Source organism: Sphaerodactylus townsendi, linkage group LG01 (assembly GCF_021028975.2).
Source record: "Sphaerodactylus townsendi isolate TG3544 linkage group LG01, MPM_Stown_v2.3, whole genome shotgun sequence".
NCBI lineage: Eukaryota > Metazoa > Chordata > Lepidosauria > Squamata > Sphaerodactylidae > Sphaerodactylus > Sphaerodactylus townsendi.
The window spans coordinates 107,307,715-107,323,612 of NC_059425.1; the positions used below are offsets into that span (position 1 = coordinate 107,307,715).

The 15,898-nt window shown below is 40.8% G+C and overlaps 1 protein-coding gene across 8 annotated transcripts in view; it reads left to right on the forward strand.

The window, feature by feature from the left end:
- MAP7 (microtubule associated protein 7) overlaps positions 1 to 15,898 on the forward strand; it is a 126,127-nt gene that overhangs the window by 102,878 nt on the left and 7,351 nt on the right. For 5 of the 8 annotated variants that reach the window (XM_048489917.1, XM_048489902.1, XM_048489926.1 and 2 more), the window contains 9 exons: positions 2,939 to 3,052; positions 6,567 to 6,715; positions 7,800 to 7,900; positions 8,290 to 8,564; positions 11,260 to 11,443; positions 13,079 to 13,271; positions 14,936 to 15,031; positions 15,336 to 15,386; positions 15,475 to 15,517. In XM_048489917.1, coding sequence (XP_048345874.1) covers positions 2,939 to 3,052; positions 6,567 to 6,715; positions 7,800 to 7,900; positions 8,290 to 8,564; positions 11,260 to 11,443; positions 13,079 to 13,271; positions 14,936 to 15,031; positions 15,336 to 15,386; positions 15,475 to 15,517 — 1,206 coding nt within the window. The remainder of the gene's footprint in view (positions 1 to 2,938; positions 3,053 to 6,566; positions 6,716 to 7,799; positions 7,901 to 8,289; positions 8,565 to 11,259; positions 11,444 to 13,078; positions 13,272 to 14,935; positions 15,032 to 15,335; positions 15,387 to 15,474; positions 15,518 to 15,898) is intronic. The other 3 variants (XM_048489911.1, XM_048489944.1, XM_048489951.1) reach the window with 2 other exon arrangements.

Here is a 15,898-nt window from a genome sequence, read left to right on the forward strand (position 1 = left end):
TAAACTCTCAAAAATAAAACATAAACTCTCCACTGAGGTAAACTTAAAGCAGACCCTTATACCCCAGATTCAATGGTACACTGGAACTCTTCTTTACCTAGAAGATATTCTTATCCTGGTTTATATGACCATTCTACTTGGCCCTCCAGTAAACCTAACCACTAGTATATTTGGTCAGTGTGTAATTGCTTTCACCCAGCTCACTGGCTGATAACAATAGTTCCTGTCACACACTTTGACAGATGGATTCCCTTAGAAATGTTTTGTTTCTACTCAGTTGAAACAGATAGTTTCAGCAGGAATGCTCAAGACCAAAATCTTTCTCCACCCCCCCAACACACACACACACACACACACACACACACACACACACACACACATCACATTGTTACTTGCCCAATCGGAGTGCAGGAGACCACAGCCAATCAGGTGGCTTCTCCCCTTCCTAGGCTTTGTGTGCCACACTCTGAAGGTAAACAGTTCTTTTCTTAGACAGAACTGCACTTTAAATTACCTTTTTCCTTGCAATCTGTCACAGATGTCTACCTCTGTCCAATGACTGTAGCACCAAAGTTTGAAAGGATTCCCATGTAAGAGACAGCTACTAGAACTGAGTTTAGATTTCTGAAATAAACACATATTTTGTTCATTGAGGAAATCTTTTTAAAGGGAGGATCAGCCAAGACTAAATTGAATGTTGAGACCTCATTTGAGCAAATTCTGCAAAATGTATTTAAAATCTGTTTTGCATAGATCTATGGGAACCAGTTTGAACCTCTTCATAAATATCTTTACTGGAATGTATTATCACATTATAACTTTTTTTTTTGGTTCAGTGCTTTTGGTACAAAACTATTCCCCTTCCAAGTAGTTTCACTCTACTTATGAAAAATGTACCCATGGTTGTCTTTATTAATGTTAAACGTGCAGAAAGATTCAGGTGAGTCAGTTGAGGTTGTTGTTAGTTTTATTCATCGACATACTTCTTACTACCAACATCCTAGCCATTCAGTAAAGCACCCATATCTGTTTCACCTGTCTCTCCCAGGCATGGAAGTTGCTTCTATTCATATATTACTTGTCCTGGATGACATACTTAGGTTACTGCTCATGCCAGCAGTAAAATGTAGGAGGAAAGAATGTACTCAAGCTCTCTTGCCTTGAAAAGAAAATTACACATTATGATATTTCTGATCACAGAAGAGGAACAACAGTATCAGACTACTTTGGAATTGTTTTGCTTCCATGAATAAGCCAAATATACAAGCAGTAAAATTCATGTGCGCATCTGAAGTATACACAGATCTGTTGGTTAGAACAGAGGACTGTATCAGAGGAGGAGCATAAAATTTAACGCTATTTATTTTATAATAAATTCTGTATGTATCATGTGATTTTGTTTAGTAATTTTAATGATTTTGCAATACAAAATTTTTAGTAGCAGGCCTATGCAGGTGCTTATTAGCTTTTAAAATATATCAGTATATTGCTTTGATAAGTGTCTATGCTAATAGTACTTTTGGAACATTCCCATATTAGCAGATGTGGACTTCCTGGCCATATAGTAGCTTTATGGGTAGTTCATAAATTTCAGGGTACTGGCAAGAGGATGGGGCAAGAACAATGAATGGCAGAAGACCAACATGGGCAAATGTTTAGGGGTTTTTTTGGTGAATAGGCACCGATGAAGTAATGGAGAATATATTGTCAACTTCCATAAGAGCCAAAACAAAATAGCATCCTGAATGAAACGCAGCAAGAAAACTGTATGCTTCTCTCCCCACCCTTTCCTCCAATTTAATGATGATTGGCATAGAAACATCCATACTGTATTTTGTATTTATGTAATCTTTTGGGAAATGGTTCTATTAATTGAAAAGCTGTACTGAAGTGGTTCATTGCATAACAGCATTTATGCAGGCAGCCTGCTGTGGGTCAAGATGTCTTATGTAAATCTACTTTTCTCAATTCATAAAATTAAAGCTCAAAAATATGTGGTGGAGAAAATGGGCCCAGGGACTAGACTGTATAGAATAATATGATTTTATTTTGCTGAGGATTTTCTTCTCTCCCTCCTGCCCATATGATAATCTGAAAATAGTTAGGCTCTAGAGATGTGATTAGCATCATGTTGGTTTTTTCTCATATGCTAAAAGCCCCCACATTTGTCTAGTATCACTAAGATATAAATAGTGTCCTTTAGAGCATTAAGCTTTACCATTTCAAAACTACTTTCGTGAGAAAATCGAGATGCAACTCCTGTATCTGGCATTTCTGTTGTGATGCATGTATCTGGTATGTGTATGTATATATTTTCAGATATGACAGTTAACACTTTTCAAGAATGCATTCCTCATTATAAGAGGTCATTTTCTATATGAAAAGTGATAACATTTCCCTCTGAAAGCGAACTAAAGAGACTCCTGTCAGCAGAATAGGAGAGGCAGTTATCTCCCATTATCCCTCGTTGCTTAAGTTGCTGTGAACTGCTGTGAATTTTGTTTGCAAGAGTCTTCTGGACCAAAGCAAAGATTTTGGGAGAAACAGCAGGCTGCTTTGGTAAGGGGAAGGCGTGAAAAGGTCTGCTCTGCCAACTGCTGTGCTAGCTTTTTGTATGGATCCGGTCCAATATTTTCTTCATGATAGCTGGTAAAACTTTGGTAGTCGTAAACAACATGTTTGCAGTGTATATCAACACTGTGTACTGGTGAAATAATCTGGTTAGGAATGATAACATTTTAGTTCTGTAAAATACCGTTTAATGCATATCATCCATAGTTGACAGAAAATGATAAAAGGAAACTGAAATAAGTAGTTTGTACATGTTTATAATCCTCTGTGAGAAAGGGGAAGCAATATGCTGTAATTGTTTCCTGTGGAACCTGATGTTGTGTGAAAGGCTTGGGATCTAATCTCCTGCTTCTGTGGTGATACCCAGCTCGACGGCTGCAGCTCAGTCCCTGGGAGAACAACATTGTGAGCAGACTCCTGACGCCAACGCATTCCTTCTTGGCCAGGAGTAAAAGTGCAGCAACCTTGGCAGGAGATGCAGGTAAAATGAAAGCAATAATAAAAGATTAATCTTTTAATTCCTATTCCCCATTATGCCTTTTGGTGGGAAAAGTTCTCTGTACAACTTTTTAAAAATTACAGACTGTCCAGGATTAACATCTATTTGACTTTACAGTTAATGGATTAGATTCAGGCAGCAGGGCAGAAATCTTGGTATCTTTTGCTTCTCTTCTCACCCTCATTTTTGAACCCTGTCGTTTTCCTTAGTATCTCTGTAATGTAACCAAAACTAATTAAGTTGATAGCAAAACATACTACCATAAGCTCTAAAGTCAGTCTATATAATGATGATTCTGAAATCATTCTCCTGTGAATAGTAGACATTGTATATATTGTGGTTGCTCAATGCATCTTCCCTTTCCCTTGTACTCTAAAACTCATCGCCAGATTTTAATTCCATATGGTATCTTCCAGATGTTCATATGGATTCATACCTCATTTTTTCCAGTCGCCCCTGCCAGCATGACCAATTGGCCATGCTGGCAGGGGCTGCTGGGAATTGTAGTTCATGAACATCTGGAGTACCATAGGTTCGCCATTTCTCATGGCCATTCCAGTTCTCACTAAATGTGTGTCTGGTACTTTCTTAACATTCAGATACGAAGTTTGATCCTACAGATAGTGAAAACGTGTAGCTAACAGAGCACAATTATACTCTTGTGCAACTCAGGCTGTTTACACATGGATATTTTGTTCAGACATCTACCTTATCGCAAGGCTGCTTTCAAAAGCATGACCTCATCCTCTGTTTTCCTCTGCTTTTCTGTGATATTAGGGTATAATCAAGCAAATAAAAATGTATTTTGTTAAATGTATTGTCGAAGGCTTTCACGGCCAGAATCACTGGGGTGTTGTGTGATTTCTGGATTGTATGACCGTGTTCTAGTAGCATTTTCTCCTGATGTTTCGCCTGCATTTGTGGCTGGCATCTTCAGAGGATCCTCTAAAAATGCCAGCCACAGATGCAGGTGAAATGTCGGGAGAAAATGCTACTAGAACACAACCATACAACCCGGAAACCACACAACACCCCACTGTCTTTTGTTACTTGCCTTAAAAAAATAGTTTTCTCATAGGGATGTTTTGTGGTTTCCGGGCAGTATGGCCGTGTTCTAGTAGCATTTTCTCCTGACGTTTTGCCTGCATCTGTGGCTGGCATCTTCAGAGGTTTTCTCATAGCTTGAAGAGTGACACTGAAAGACCTGGCTAGCTCCCCCTAACCAGTTCTATGCTCACTAATCTGATTTTTTTTAAGTTTAACTCTTGGATAGTAGCAATTTGAGGAGGGCACAGTGCTGAATCAGTACTCCCCTGCATGTCCTCCTTCAAATACCTGAGGGTGAGGGTTCTCTCACAAAGGAATTGGGACCCACAGTTTTACTTGCTCCATGCGTGCCATTGAATCAGGGTGTTTATGTGCAGTACTGTCCTGGTTCTTACCTTTCAATCTCCCAACGCCTTGGGCAAAGATGTCACTAGGGTGGAGCAAATCAAAACTCGTGCCCAGGTGCTGCTTGAGGGGGGCACTAGGCAACCCAGAGTCCCCCTGCCCCAGAAGCCCTGCCCCCCACTAATGAACATTTCCCCCACCCCCTAAATTCCTTGTGGAGTTTGTGGAGGAGGGCCAGTTCATGCCAGGGTGCAGCTGCTCTAGCTTTAAACTGCAATTTCTTCCTTGAAACCCACAGTTTAAAGCTGGACACAGCCAGGAGGAGGCCAGCCTTGAACACCAGGCTCTGCCCTGACCAGCTCCAGCTTGATATGGGTGGCTCTGCCTCCAAAGTCCACCTGACTTCAGAGGAGTACTTTGGATGGAGTCAGCATCATAAAGCTGGACCTGGCCAGGGCAGAGCCTGCAGTTCAAGGCTGGGCTCAGCCTAATTGGGTCCAGCTTCAAATTGCAGGCTTTCGAGGTGAAACCCGCAATTTAAATCTGTGGCTGGCCAAGCCCAGCCTTGAACTGCATTCTCCAAACTCCACATGCACTTGGGGATGCACCCAACTCAATGCTGGACAATGTTAGGCTTGGGCGCCATCTTTAGCAGATACATCCTTGGGTTTGGAATTGGCATACATAAAGGATTGCCTCATCCAACATTGACCAGCTTTTCAGCTCAGATCTATCTTACAAGCCCTACTCTCTGTGCTTCCACCTTCTGAGTTGATTGTAGTGACACTTCACTTGTGTAATCTTCTTTCTCTTGATGCTGCTCTGGCACCTTCCTAGCCTTCTTTTAGGGCTCATGCCAAAATATTTCATTTCACCCAGGCTTTTAATTAAGGGATTTTTAAACACTATTTCAGTCTGGAAACTGTTATCTTAAACTGTCTCTGGTCTGTTATGGCCTGTATTTTTAGACTTGGCTAGTTTTTTTAATTGTTTAGTTTTTATTTCCATAATGAGCCAAGGGCAAATTTCTGTGGATATGGCATAAAAATGTTCAAGATAAATACTATATGACTGATCTCTACTGATACTACTCAACTGATGTATCATTTACTGTACACTGATATCTGATACCTGTAATAACTCTTCTTTGTTTTTTGTAAGGTCTCTTCTCATACACAAGTTGATTTGACTCTTTTAGAGTATATTAATGCTAATCTACTAGTCAATATGAATGTATTAAACCAATGAGTCCTTATCAGTAGTCTTTAAATCAGTAATACTTTATCAGAACTATCACTTCATCATTTCTTTTTAAGGCAGGGTTTGAGGATCTCCCCAAAATAGATGGGCCAACATGTGATGTTATTAACTAGATGGGTATCTTTCCTTACATAGAAATTAGGGTTCTCTACTTGAATTGAATGTATGATTTCTCCAAAACAAAGAATATATTTGGATTTATATCCTCAGATCTCATCAAGTGGGATTGTATTTCAAAATGATGCCTTCTGACTGTGACCCTTCAGGACACTTGTAGTCATTCAAGTCCTGGACTGGTGTCTAAAACTACTGACTTCATTTAGTCAGTGGATTAATCCTAGAAAAATAATTATTTGAATGGGCATACAAATTCTCATAGATTTTATGCCAAATAAAGGCTAAAGAAAAAAAAGAAAAAATTCTGATAGAAAATGGGAGAAGTGGTTTAACTGTACATAGGTCTGTACCTACAGATCATTATGCTGGAAGGAAACTTTCAACAGAGTATATGAACTGGATTTTTTCTAGTAATTTTTTTCTTTATAAACAAAATTATTCCATAAAACACCACCCCATGAAATGCTACTTGTATTATGGAATTTAATTATCTTTGTGTGTTTCTGTATGCCCATTTTAAATATCTTTTAGCTAGGGATTTTCATCAAGTGATAGTTCTGGGTTAAGTGTATCTTATCTTCTGTATATATTAATATCTTCTTCCTTTACTTCCTTCCTTCCTTCCTTTTATTTCTTCCTTCCTGGTCCTGTTACCTTCTCTTGTCTCTTATAACTCCACTGCTGTTTTGTTTACACATATACATAATGAAAAAATCCCACCCCCCAGTCATTCCCATTTGTCCTCGTTCAGTATCCTGCAGCCCCATCAGCCCTCTGTCCTTCAAAGCTATAAGCTGTCAGACTCCAGCAGACAGAGCAAAACTTTTTGGTGCAACCCTTGATGTTGGACGTAAGAGGACTACACAGTCAGCAGGGGTAAGCACGTTTGCTTATTTATATGCAGTTTCCACTTATTTCAGTCCAGCTCAAGGTTGATTCAACCTTCCGTCCTTCCAAGGTTGGTAAAATGAGTATCTAGCTTGCCGGGGGTAGTGTAGACAATTGGGAAGGCAATGGCAAACTAATTGTAAGCATAGTCTATCTAATAAACATCATGATGTGTTATCACCCCATGGGTTAACAATTACCTAGTGCTTGCACAGGGAAACATTTACTTTTTTACATGGACATTGTTATCTTATGACTGTGGTAAAGCAATGTCATGTAAACAACAGATAATGGGAGCTACTTAGATGTCAGGTGAATAGTGGAATGTGAAGTTATTCACTTGTGTCATTAAAATGTATCTTGAGACCATAATGCTCAGGTTCTTACTATTTTCTCTGTGTGGTTGACTTCCCAGCAGTGATCCCACAATCAAAGTGTCTAACCACTGTGGATATTTCAAAGATACAACAGAGTTTTTTTCAGATTCCTATGGAACATGATGTGGTTTACTATCTATTTATAGTGATTAATCTGGATTGATACCTGAAAATATGAATACAAATAAAGCTACAAGAGTGGTCAGAGTGATTGCTAGTATGCGTCACAGATGCTAAAGGTATTAATTTGGTTCCCTTAAGCAGGAAACTCTTTTCCTATGGGTTCTCATTTTACAGGTAGGTACTTTCAGCTGCGCCCAGGCACGACTTTCAGTAGGGAGGTGTAGACTCCTGAATATTGCTGGAATGAGTTAGGTGGTTTATTGAAAGGCAATACATTCAAAAAGCAAAACTGTAAACTGAATCAGATCCATGATATAGGAATGCATATGGAAAAGAAAAGGTTGTTAGAGAGACTCCTTCCTCAAGCTTTGTGGGAAAGCTAATAGTTCAACCTTAACTTCAGGTAATTAAATTTAAGAGGAACAGAATATTCAAAGATCATTGCCCCTGCTGTCACATCTGCAAAGGGCCTCCAAATGGTTGTTGACCGTTTTCACGGATTAAATCTATGAAAGGTTATGTATTTGTATGCACTGTGATATGGCTGCATTATCATTTTTGTTAAACTTTAGACCAGCAGAAAAGAAAAGGAAAGGGGCCTTTCATTGTCTAATCCATCTGGCAAAAAAAGAGCTCGTTCACCTTCTACTTTTAGAAGTAAATCATCTGCTTGGTAAGTAACTTCTTGATGTCCTAAACATTGTTTTAAGAAATGTTTTGATCAAGTTTCTATTAGAACAATAAAATGGCATAGATCATAACTTTTTTAAAAAAAAACCAGTTATTTTACATGATAACAAATATTTCAACCAGAAAGTTTCAGTGACCTCCATCTGAATTTAATAAAAACAAGTAGGAAACTATTGTCTGACAAGTGTAATCACAGTGTAATTCTATACAGAGTTGCACCAGTATTTCAGTGGGCTTAGATTAGGATTGCACTGTTGGTGTAAAAGGAGAAAATGTAGACTGATTGTTGTAGGCTTTCAAAAATTCATTAAAGCCTAAATATTAAAAAGAGAGTGGTCAGCATCATCACTGCTGTCTTTGTGGTTGAAACAGGCATGCCTCCAGGTCTTTGCCTTTTTTGCCTGGAACACCCAGAAAAGTAACCACAACACCTGGATCATCCAGAATCTCCTCTGCTCAGCAACGGCCTCCTTCTCCTGGTAACATTCGACCTGTCAAACATGAGAAAAAAAAGGAAAATGAGAAAAAAGACAAAAAGCAGGAATCCAAGAAGGCAGTTGAAGAAGAGATGGGTGATGAGAAGACAAACCCCAATTCCAGAGAGGCTGAACTTGTAGAAGAACCTAGTAAACCAGAGACTGTACACAGTAAGACTCACCATATTGCGTTGGGGTTGTGTTCTTTCTCTGGCTCATTCCGCACATGCAGAATAATGCACTTTCAAACTGCTTTCAGTGCTCTTTGAAGCTGTGCAGAATGGCAAAGTCCACTTGCAAACAGTTGTGAAAGTGGTTTGAAAACGCATTATTTTGCGTGTGCGGAAGGGGCCTCTGTTCGCTGACTGAAGCCTCTATTCTGTTGTGCAGTTTTTGAGTGTCAATACGATTTATTGAATTTAGAAGTAATTGTGATTGGAAATAAAAGTGTAAGGATTTAATAGGAATATTAGCAATGATATTCAAAGTGCTTCACATGTTATTTTTGTAATCCTTACAACATCTCTATATGGTTGGACACATTTGTGCACTGGAGATGAGGAGAAAAAAACCTGTATGTCTTTTATCTGAGAGAAGTGCAAAATCTATATAGTTAGCAAAGGTGTAGTATCTCTTCACAAAATGAATAAGATGTTAATATTGTTTACTAGTTTGTCAATTATACTTTTATCTTTGACCATTCTCCAACAAAGTCAGAGCAGCAATGACCACTACTTTATCAATGCTTTATCCTTGCCCAAATGAGCTTCATGGGAGAGTCGGGATATGAACCCTGGGTGTAACTGTGTGTCCACATCTCATACTCCAAACTCTCCAGACTGTCCAGACACTATGCTATCCTGGCTTTCGTGTGGAGATAATCATATGCGGTGATATGGTACTATACATTCTGTAATGTATAGTAATTTCTGGCAAACAGCTAATATTACAAGAACGGTTTTGGATTTTTAATCACCCATATACCAATATTGCCTAAGAACAGTTATGTAGGCTGTTAGACAGAAAAAGGTGCGACAGGTACTTTAGTGCTGAGCTGTGCTACCTCCTCAGTATTAGCTAATAGTTTTAAATTTCCCTTGACTTACAGAAGGTATACCAAAAGGCTACAGAACAACTGGAATAGTAGCCCTGGGCTGGGATGCGCTTGGCTGTTCACTAGCAATATGGAAGGATACAAAAAGAATAAAGACCCCATTTGAGTCCAGAGGCTCCCCAAGCCCAGCAGCCCATACCTGCCTGCCCAACTGGCAGTGAATAAACGTGGTTCTCGTCTTCTTTGGCTTGCTAGCAGGGTGATCTGTCCAGGTCAAGCAAAGCAGGCAAAACTCCCCAGCCCGAGCTGAGAGGCAGCTAGAGGCAGTCTTAGGGATTCTAGGGTCCTGGCTGGCTTTCCTGACAGAGATGCGAGTGAGTTGTTTTGTAACTTTACTAGATAACAAATAAATTTACACTAAGTATAGAAACAGCAAACTCTATGCAGGTGCTCAGTCTGGCTGACTGTTCAGTCTTATCTGTGGCTGTGTGTTTGCCTCTCCTTCACTGGAAGAAGAAAGGAGATATCTTTCCAGAAGCTCATGTGATTCTAGTCATGTGACTTCAGCAGTTAACTCCTGATTGACTGAATGAAGCAGGCACTTGTAAAATCCCAACAGTTTGCCCCATGTTAGACTGATAGGCGCCATCACCAGAACGTGGCTGCCTGAGACTTGGAGTTGGAAGGAGCAGTTTTTGTTGAGCCAGCTGCCCATGCTCAGGATGGGTACTTGCGAGTAGCTGTGACTCAAGCCTCAGATAGGAAAGTAATTAGTGGCGGCAGCAGGAGCCTGCATTTTTCTTTCCCCTCTTCTGGGAGCCTGGCGCCATGTGTAGTTAGGCCCTCTGCTCATTGGCCAGGCCTACTCCTGAGCCAGCCAGTCAGAGTGGCAGCAGTAGTACTACATGACATTTGACCTAGAATTAACAAAACCTTCGGTGTATCAATCCATTTTCTAAAAGGAAGTGAATAAATAGTTGTGGTTCTCAGTAAGCTGGACTCTGCACTGGGTCACAGATTCCATTCTGTTCAAATATACAGATTATACATTTAACTGTTAAAAACCTACTTGGCTATTTACATTCATGGCTGATGCCTGCTCAGGCTTTCATAACATTATTTATTCTGCTTGCGATTGAATCTTCTCAATTGCGACTGTTCCAACACTACACAGAAGTCTTCCTGAGTAAATTTGCAAGACCTTTTTCATACAAAGTTGTGGAATGGCTTAGAACATAAGAAAGAGCCTGCTGGATCAGACCAGAGTCCATCTAGCCCAGCACTCTGCTACTTGCAGTGGCCCACCAGGTGCCTTTGGGAGCTCACATGTAGGATGTGAAAGCAATGGCCTTCGGCTGCTGCTGCTCCTGAGAACCTGCTGCTCCTGAGAACCTGCAATCTCAGATCAAGGAGGATCAAGATTGGTAGCCATAGATCGACTTCTCCTCCATAAATCTGTCCAAGCCCCTTTTAAAGCTGTCCAGGTTAGTGGCCAAAAGAAATAAAAGACATCACATTTTACATTATTTGGATCTGTTGGTTGAATCCAAAGAACTAATTTTGGCATGTCCCAAGGACATGCTTGAAAGGTGGAGCTCTTTCCATAGGGCTTTTTGACCAGCTTGATCTTGAATTTGTGTTGCTTTATGGCTTCTGGTAACTGACATTTGTCAGTTTTACTTAGATACTACTATATAAAGTATTTGATGTGCATCATTGTCCTCCGACACATTGATACTTAGAATCTTGGGGTGAAGGCAGAATATAAAAATCTGACAGAATAGATTGGTAAAGGTGTGCTAATTGTTGCAGGTGCTGTTCCAGTTCTGTCCCCTCCTGCTCCAGCTGCCTCACCAGCTCCTCCTTGCAGCAAGCCTTCTGCAGGAACAACAGACCCAGAAGAAGCAACCAGAGTGCTTGCTGAAAAAAGGCGACTGGCCCGGGAACACCGGGAACGGGAAGAGCAAGAAAGAAGGGAGAGGGAAGCAACTGAAAGGTGACCACTCTCCAATTCCTGAGCAAAAAAGATGCACTTTGTCATATCTTTACTATCCCTTTGCATGTTATAGACCCTAAGGCTTAAAAAAGTGCCAATTAAAGGCCTCTTGTCTTTTGACCTGTGCAATCAATAAATTGTTCAAATAGTCATCTATCCTCTGCAAGTGATACAGATGAACCATGTTACACCAGCTGAGTAGCTGCCTTCCTGATACTGTCCTAGCTGTTGCGGGTATCATATGATCTGCAGCCCAAAGAAATAAAAGACATTGCATTTTACATGATTTGGATCTGTTGGTTGAATCCAAAGAACTAATTTTGGCATGTCCCAAGGACTGGATATATGCTATGGTGTTTTCTCAACCTTTTCTTGAACACATACCAAATCAAATACTGCTTGTGAAAAGCTCCGTTTCAAAAGCAGTTTGCTATGCAATGTTATTGCTCAGTGCTATTTGAGAATCCCAAGAACCTTGATCAAGTGGAACCAGCTTGCCCTGTCTTTCACTGCAATGATTTACCAAGGAGAATGTTTCTGCTTAACTGAACCCACTTGTCATATAAATTAAGCAAGCTTAGTCCATATTTTTTATTGGGCTAGTTAAGATTTGTATAAAATATTTCCCTTTAATGGTTTTTCAATCAAACTGTAAGATGCATATCCAGTTCTTCCTTATTGGCCACTTTTTTCCAGGAGTGAAGCTTTGTAGTTTCCTTCATTCCCATGGGACTTTACCCACTTCTTGAAGCAAACAGTGCTCTGTGTAATGTGACACTATTGTGTCCAGTGGCAGAAATGCATCATAGGTTTGAACCCTGTCTCCCAATTCTTGCAGTTCAGTTGAAAACTGATTTCTTTGAAGAAATGATCTGTCTGTGTTTTTAGGGTGCTTTACGACCCAACTTCCCCCTTAGGCCATCACTTCTCTAAATCAAGTTATCCTTTTACTGGGTCATGTTTATGGTCAGTCTTTTTTTAAGTAAGGTTCAGAAATGTTGCTTTGAGGCTGGACATAGTAAAACCTGGTTTTATGGTTGGAAAATAATGAAGCAGGTCCAAATTCTCAACAAGACAGCCCTGATTGCAGCATGTCCAGTGGGACGACTTGGCTCAAAGGGCTCCACCTCAAGGTCTCCCTGTGAGGAGGCATAGAATCTATTGGCTCTACCTTGAACTGTCTGTCCAAAAAGCAATGTCCAGCAGGCTAGCTCTTATGTTCTTATGTTTTTCCAGAGAGATAGAGCGAAAACTCACCAATATATCCAAGTGCTACATTTCTATCTCTTTCTAAGAGCTGAGTTACAGCAGGGAAAGCAGTTCTTCCTCCCCCTGCCCCCTTGTTAAGTAGTCACTATGATCTGCAGTTGTGGTCTCAGAGTGAGTTGAGGCAGCAACCTATTCTTGCTGAAGCTAAGTGGGCCTTGGGTTGGTCAGTGCCTGAATGAGAGATTCTCTGGGAAATCTCAATAAGCCTCCTGAGTTTGTGACACAGTTTTAAATGTTGCTCTTTCTGAACTCTAAGACAGTTACTTATTTTTAAATGTCTCACTTTCTGAAACAGCCCTGCAGCCCTAATTTCTCCCTAGCTCTCCTTCCCATGCATATGTCTGACTCTGTTCTGGATGCTCATAGGCAAAAGAAGGAGGAGCTGGCACTGAGGATCGCTGAAGAGCGAGCTCGCCGAGAGGAAGAGGCTCATAAGCAAGAGGCAGAGCGAAAGCTCAGGGAGGCAGAACTGGAGCAGGAGAAAGAAGAAGCGCTGCGATATCTGGCTGAAGAAAAAGAACAGAAAGAGAGGGAAGAAATGGACCGGCTTCAGAAACAGGTGTGCTGTGATTTTCCAACTCGTCTGTGTTTGTTTGCACAGATATCTAAAAGATGCATCCGTGATTTGTTGAATATATGGAAACTGTAAATCAGAAGCAAATACAAGAAGATACTTACTGGTTTAGACATTGTGACCAGGGACGTAGGTATAGATTTTTATGGGGTGGGTTCAGGGGCGGGGTCATGCCCCCACCCTCCCTGGGGGTATGGCCACGCCTCCCCAAGCCCCTCTTAGTGCCTATAAAAGCAGCTCTCCGAGGCCAGGGACAGCAGACTCCCCTGCCCCCGCCCCCCCCGGGCTGGGCTCCCAGCCAGCCGTTGGCAGTCCCTTCTGCCCTTCCCTCCAGGCAGAGACGTAGCTAGGGAAAATTGAGCCTGGTGCACAATCTGAGTTTCGCACACACACCCATGGGCATCCACTGTGATGCTGGAATCCACCCCCAAACAGCCTCATTTTCAATGGTGTTTAAACTAGGGAACCCAGATTCTCCTTTTAAATCGACCTTAAAGGGAGAATCTGGGGTCCCCAGTTAAAACAACATTGAAAGTGAAGCTGTTTGGGGGGTGGATTATCCCCCACCCTGAAACAGCATCACTTTCAATGTTTAAACTGTGGACCTCAGATTCTCCCTTTAAATCCATGCCAAAGGGGGTGGATTTAACAGCAGAATCTGGGAAAATTTGCCTGCTGTCGGGTGCAATTGTTATGCTAGCAGCACCAAACTTTCCGGGTATCTTTAAGAGACTCTCCTGATGATACCACCTAGGTTTGGTTCAGGGAATCCAAAGTTATGGACCCTCAAATGTGTAGCCCCCATCTCTTATTAGCTCCCATTGGAAATAATGGGGGATGGGGGCACCCCCTTTGGAAGTCTATAACTTTGGACTCCCTGAACCAAACCTCAAATTGAGAGCTGCCTTTGGTATATGCCAGTGAGACCTGTTCTGTAGAAAAAGAGGGGAAATGCTACAATCTGCACTTAGGTATTTACTTTATATACTTCCTGGATTGCAGTAATTGAACTTCAGAAATAAATTATGAAGTTTGTTAACCTGTCGTGTGTGCATAAAGTGATGTTATTGATAGGCCATTAATTACAGTGTGAGATACAAGGGTTATAGCATTTCACTGCTGAAAAGTTCCTTACTTGTAACCCAACTGTTTCTAGGCAAAATTCAAGCTGCTGAGTCTTCTTGCCTGTAAGGCTTTGAATATTTTGGGGTCAGGATGCTTGGAGGACTGCCTCCTCTTATACTGTCCAGTTCATCAGCAAAGATTCTTCTCCCAAGCCCTTCCACTGTGCCCTCAGATATGATCAAACTGACAGCCAGTGGCACCTTGCCTGTGAAACGTCCTTTCCACTTGAAGCTTGACTGGTGTCTACACTACTGTTTTTATGCACCAGGCTTTTAATCAAGAGGGTTGATCTGTTAATATTTTTATAGTCTGCTTTTAGACTGAGAATTTAAGCTGTTCAGTGTTTTATGTTGGTTTTATATACTGGCTAGATTTTTAATGCTGGGTTTTAATTAACTTTTATGGTGTGTTTTATTTTTCAAGCTGCCTTGGTTAGGTTCCCTGGAGGGGTGGCAGATAAATGTTCTAAACAAATAATAAATAAGCCACTCTGTTATTTTTCCTTCCCTGTGCCATCCATTTAGAAAGAAGAAGAAACTCGATTACGAGAAGAACAGGTCCGATTAGAGCGTGAAAAGCATTTCCAAAGAGAAGAACAAGAGCGTTTAGAAAGGAAGAAGGTAACAGTAAATATCGTACTCGAGCTAGTGGACAAGAGTCTTGAATGCAAACAGCATTTCCATAGCTCACAGTGACAGACCTCTATTGCTTACCATTCCGAATGATTTCATTAGGTTTAATTTTTTTAAAATCTGAGCCTGTTCATATAAGTGTCTATATGAATTGGAAGGGTTCTTTTATAACCAAATGAAGATCACTTCCCTTCTTTTTGTGATCCTTGTCATGTATTTCAAAATTATAATTTTTAGAGCAAGTCTTATGGTTGACTGTAGTTAATGGCTTTCCTCCTTGTTTTCTTTATAGCGACTTGAAGAGATTATGAAAAGAACTAGACGAACAGAAGCTGCAGAGAAGGTGCATTTCCAGTTTCTTCCTCATTGAAATTATTGGTATATTTAGGCCCAGTTCAGCATTCTAACATTAACTTTATTCTATTTTACAGAAATCAAATGAACAACAAAATGGGGAGATAACAAAAGATGCAGGTATTGCTTGAGATTTCTGCTTTTGGTTTATCAGTGCTAGTCTTAGTTTGTAGATTAACTAAAGCTTTAAATGATTAGTAGTGTGGAGACCAGTTTAAACCAACAAAACAAAATATTCAGCTCTACCATCTTTAGGGGCAGTGTGCGGATCAGTTCTTTCCATTGTGATTAAACTACTATACTCTTTTCCACCAAAAGATCTAAGTACAATTGTGAATTCATCTGCTGCCACTTCCTGGGCCTTCTCTGTTGTAGAATGCTCCCGTTGGGTCCTAGTGTCCAAACACCAAACCTCCCCTTGGCCCAAATGCCAAGCTGGACCTGGCAACAGCCTCCCAAGTTCCCCCCTCACCCTCCTGCTGACCCAAACACCAAACCTGG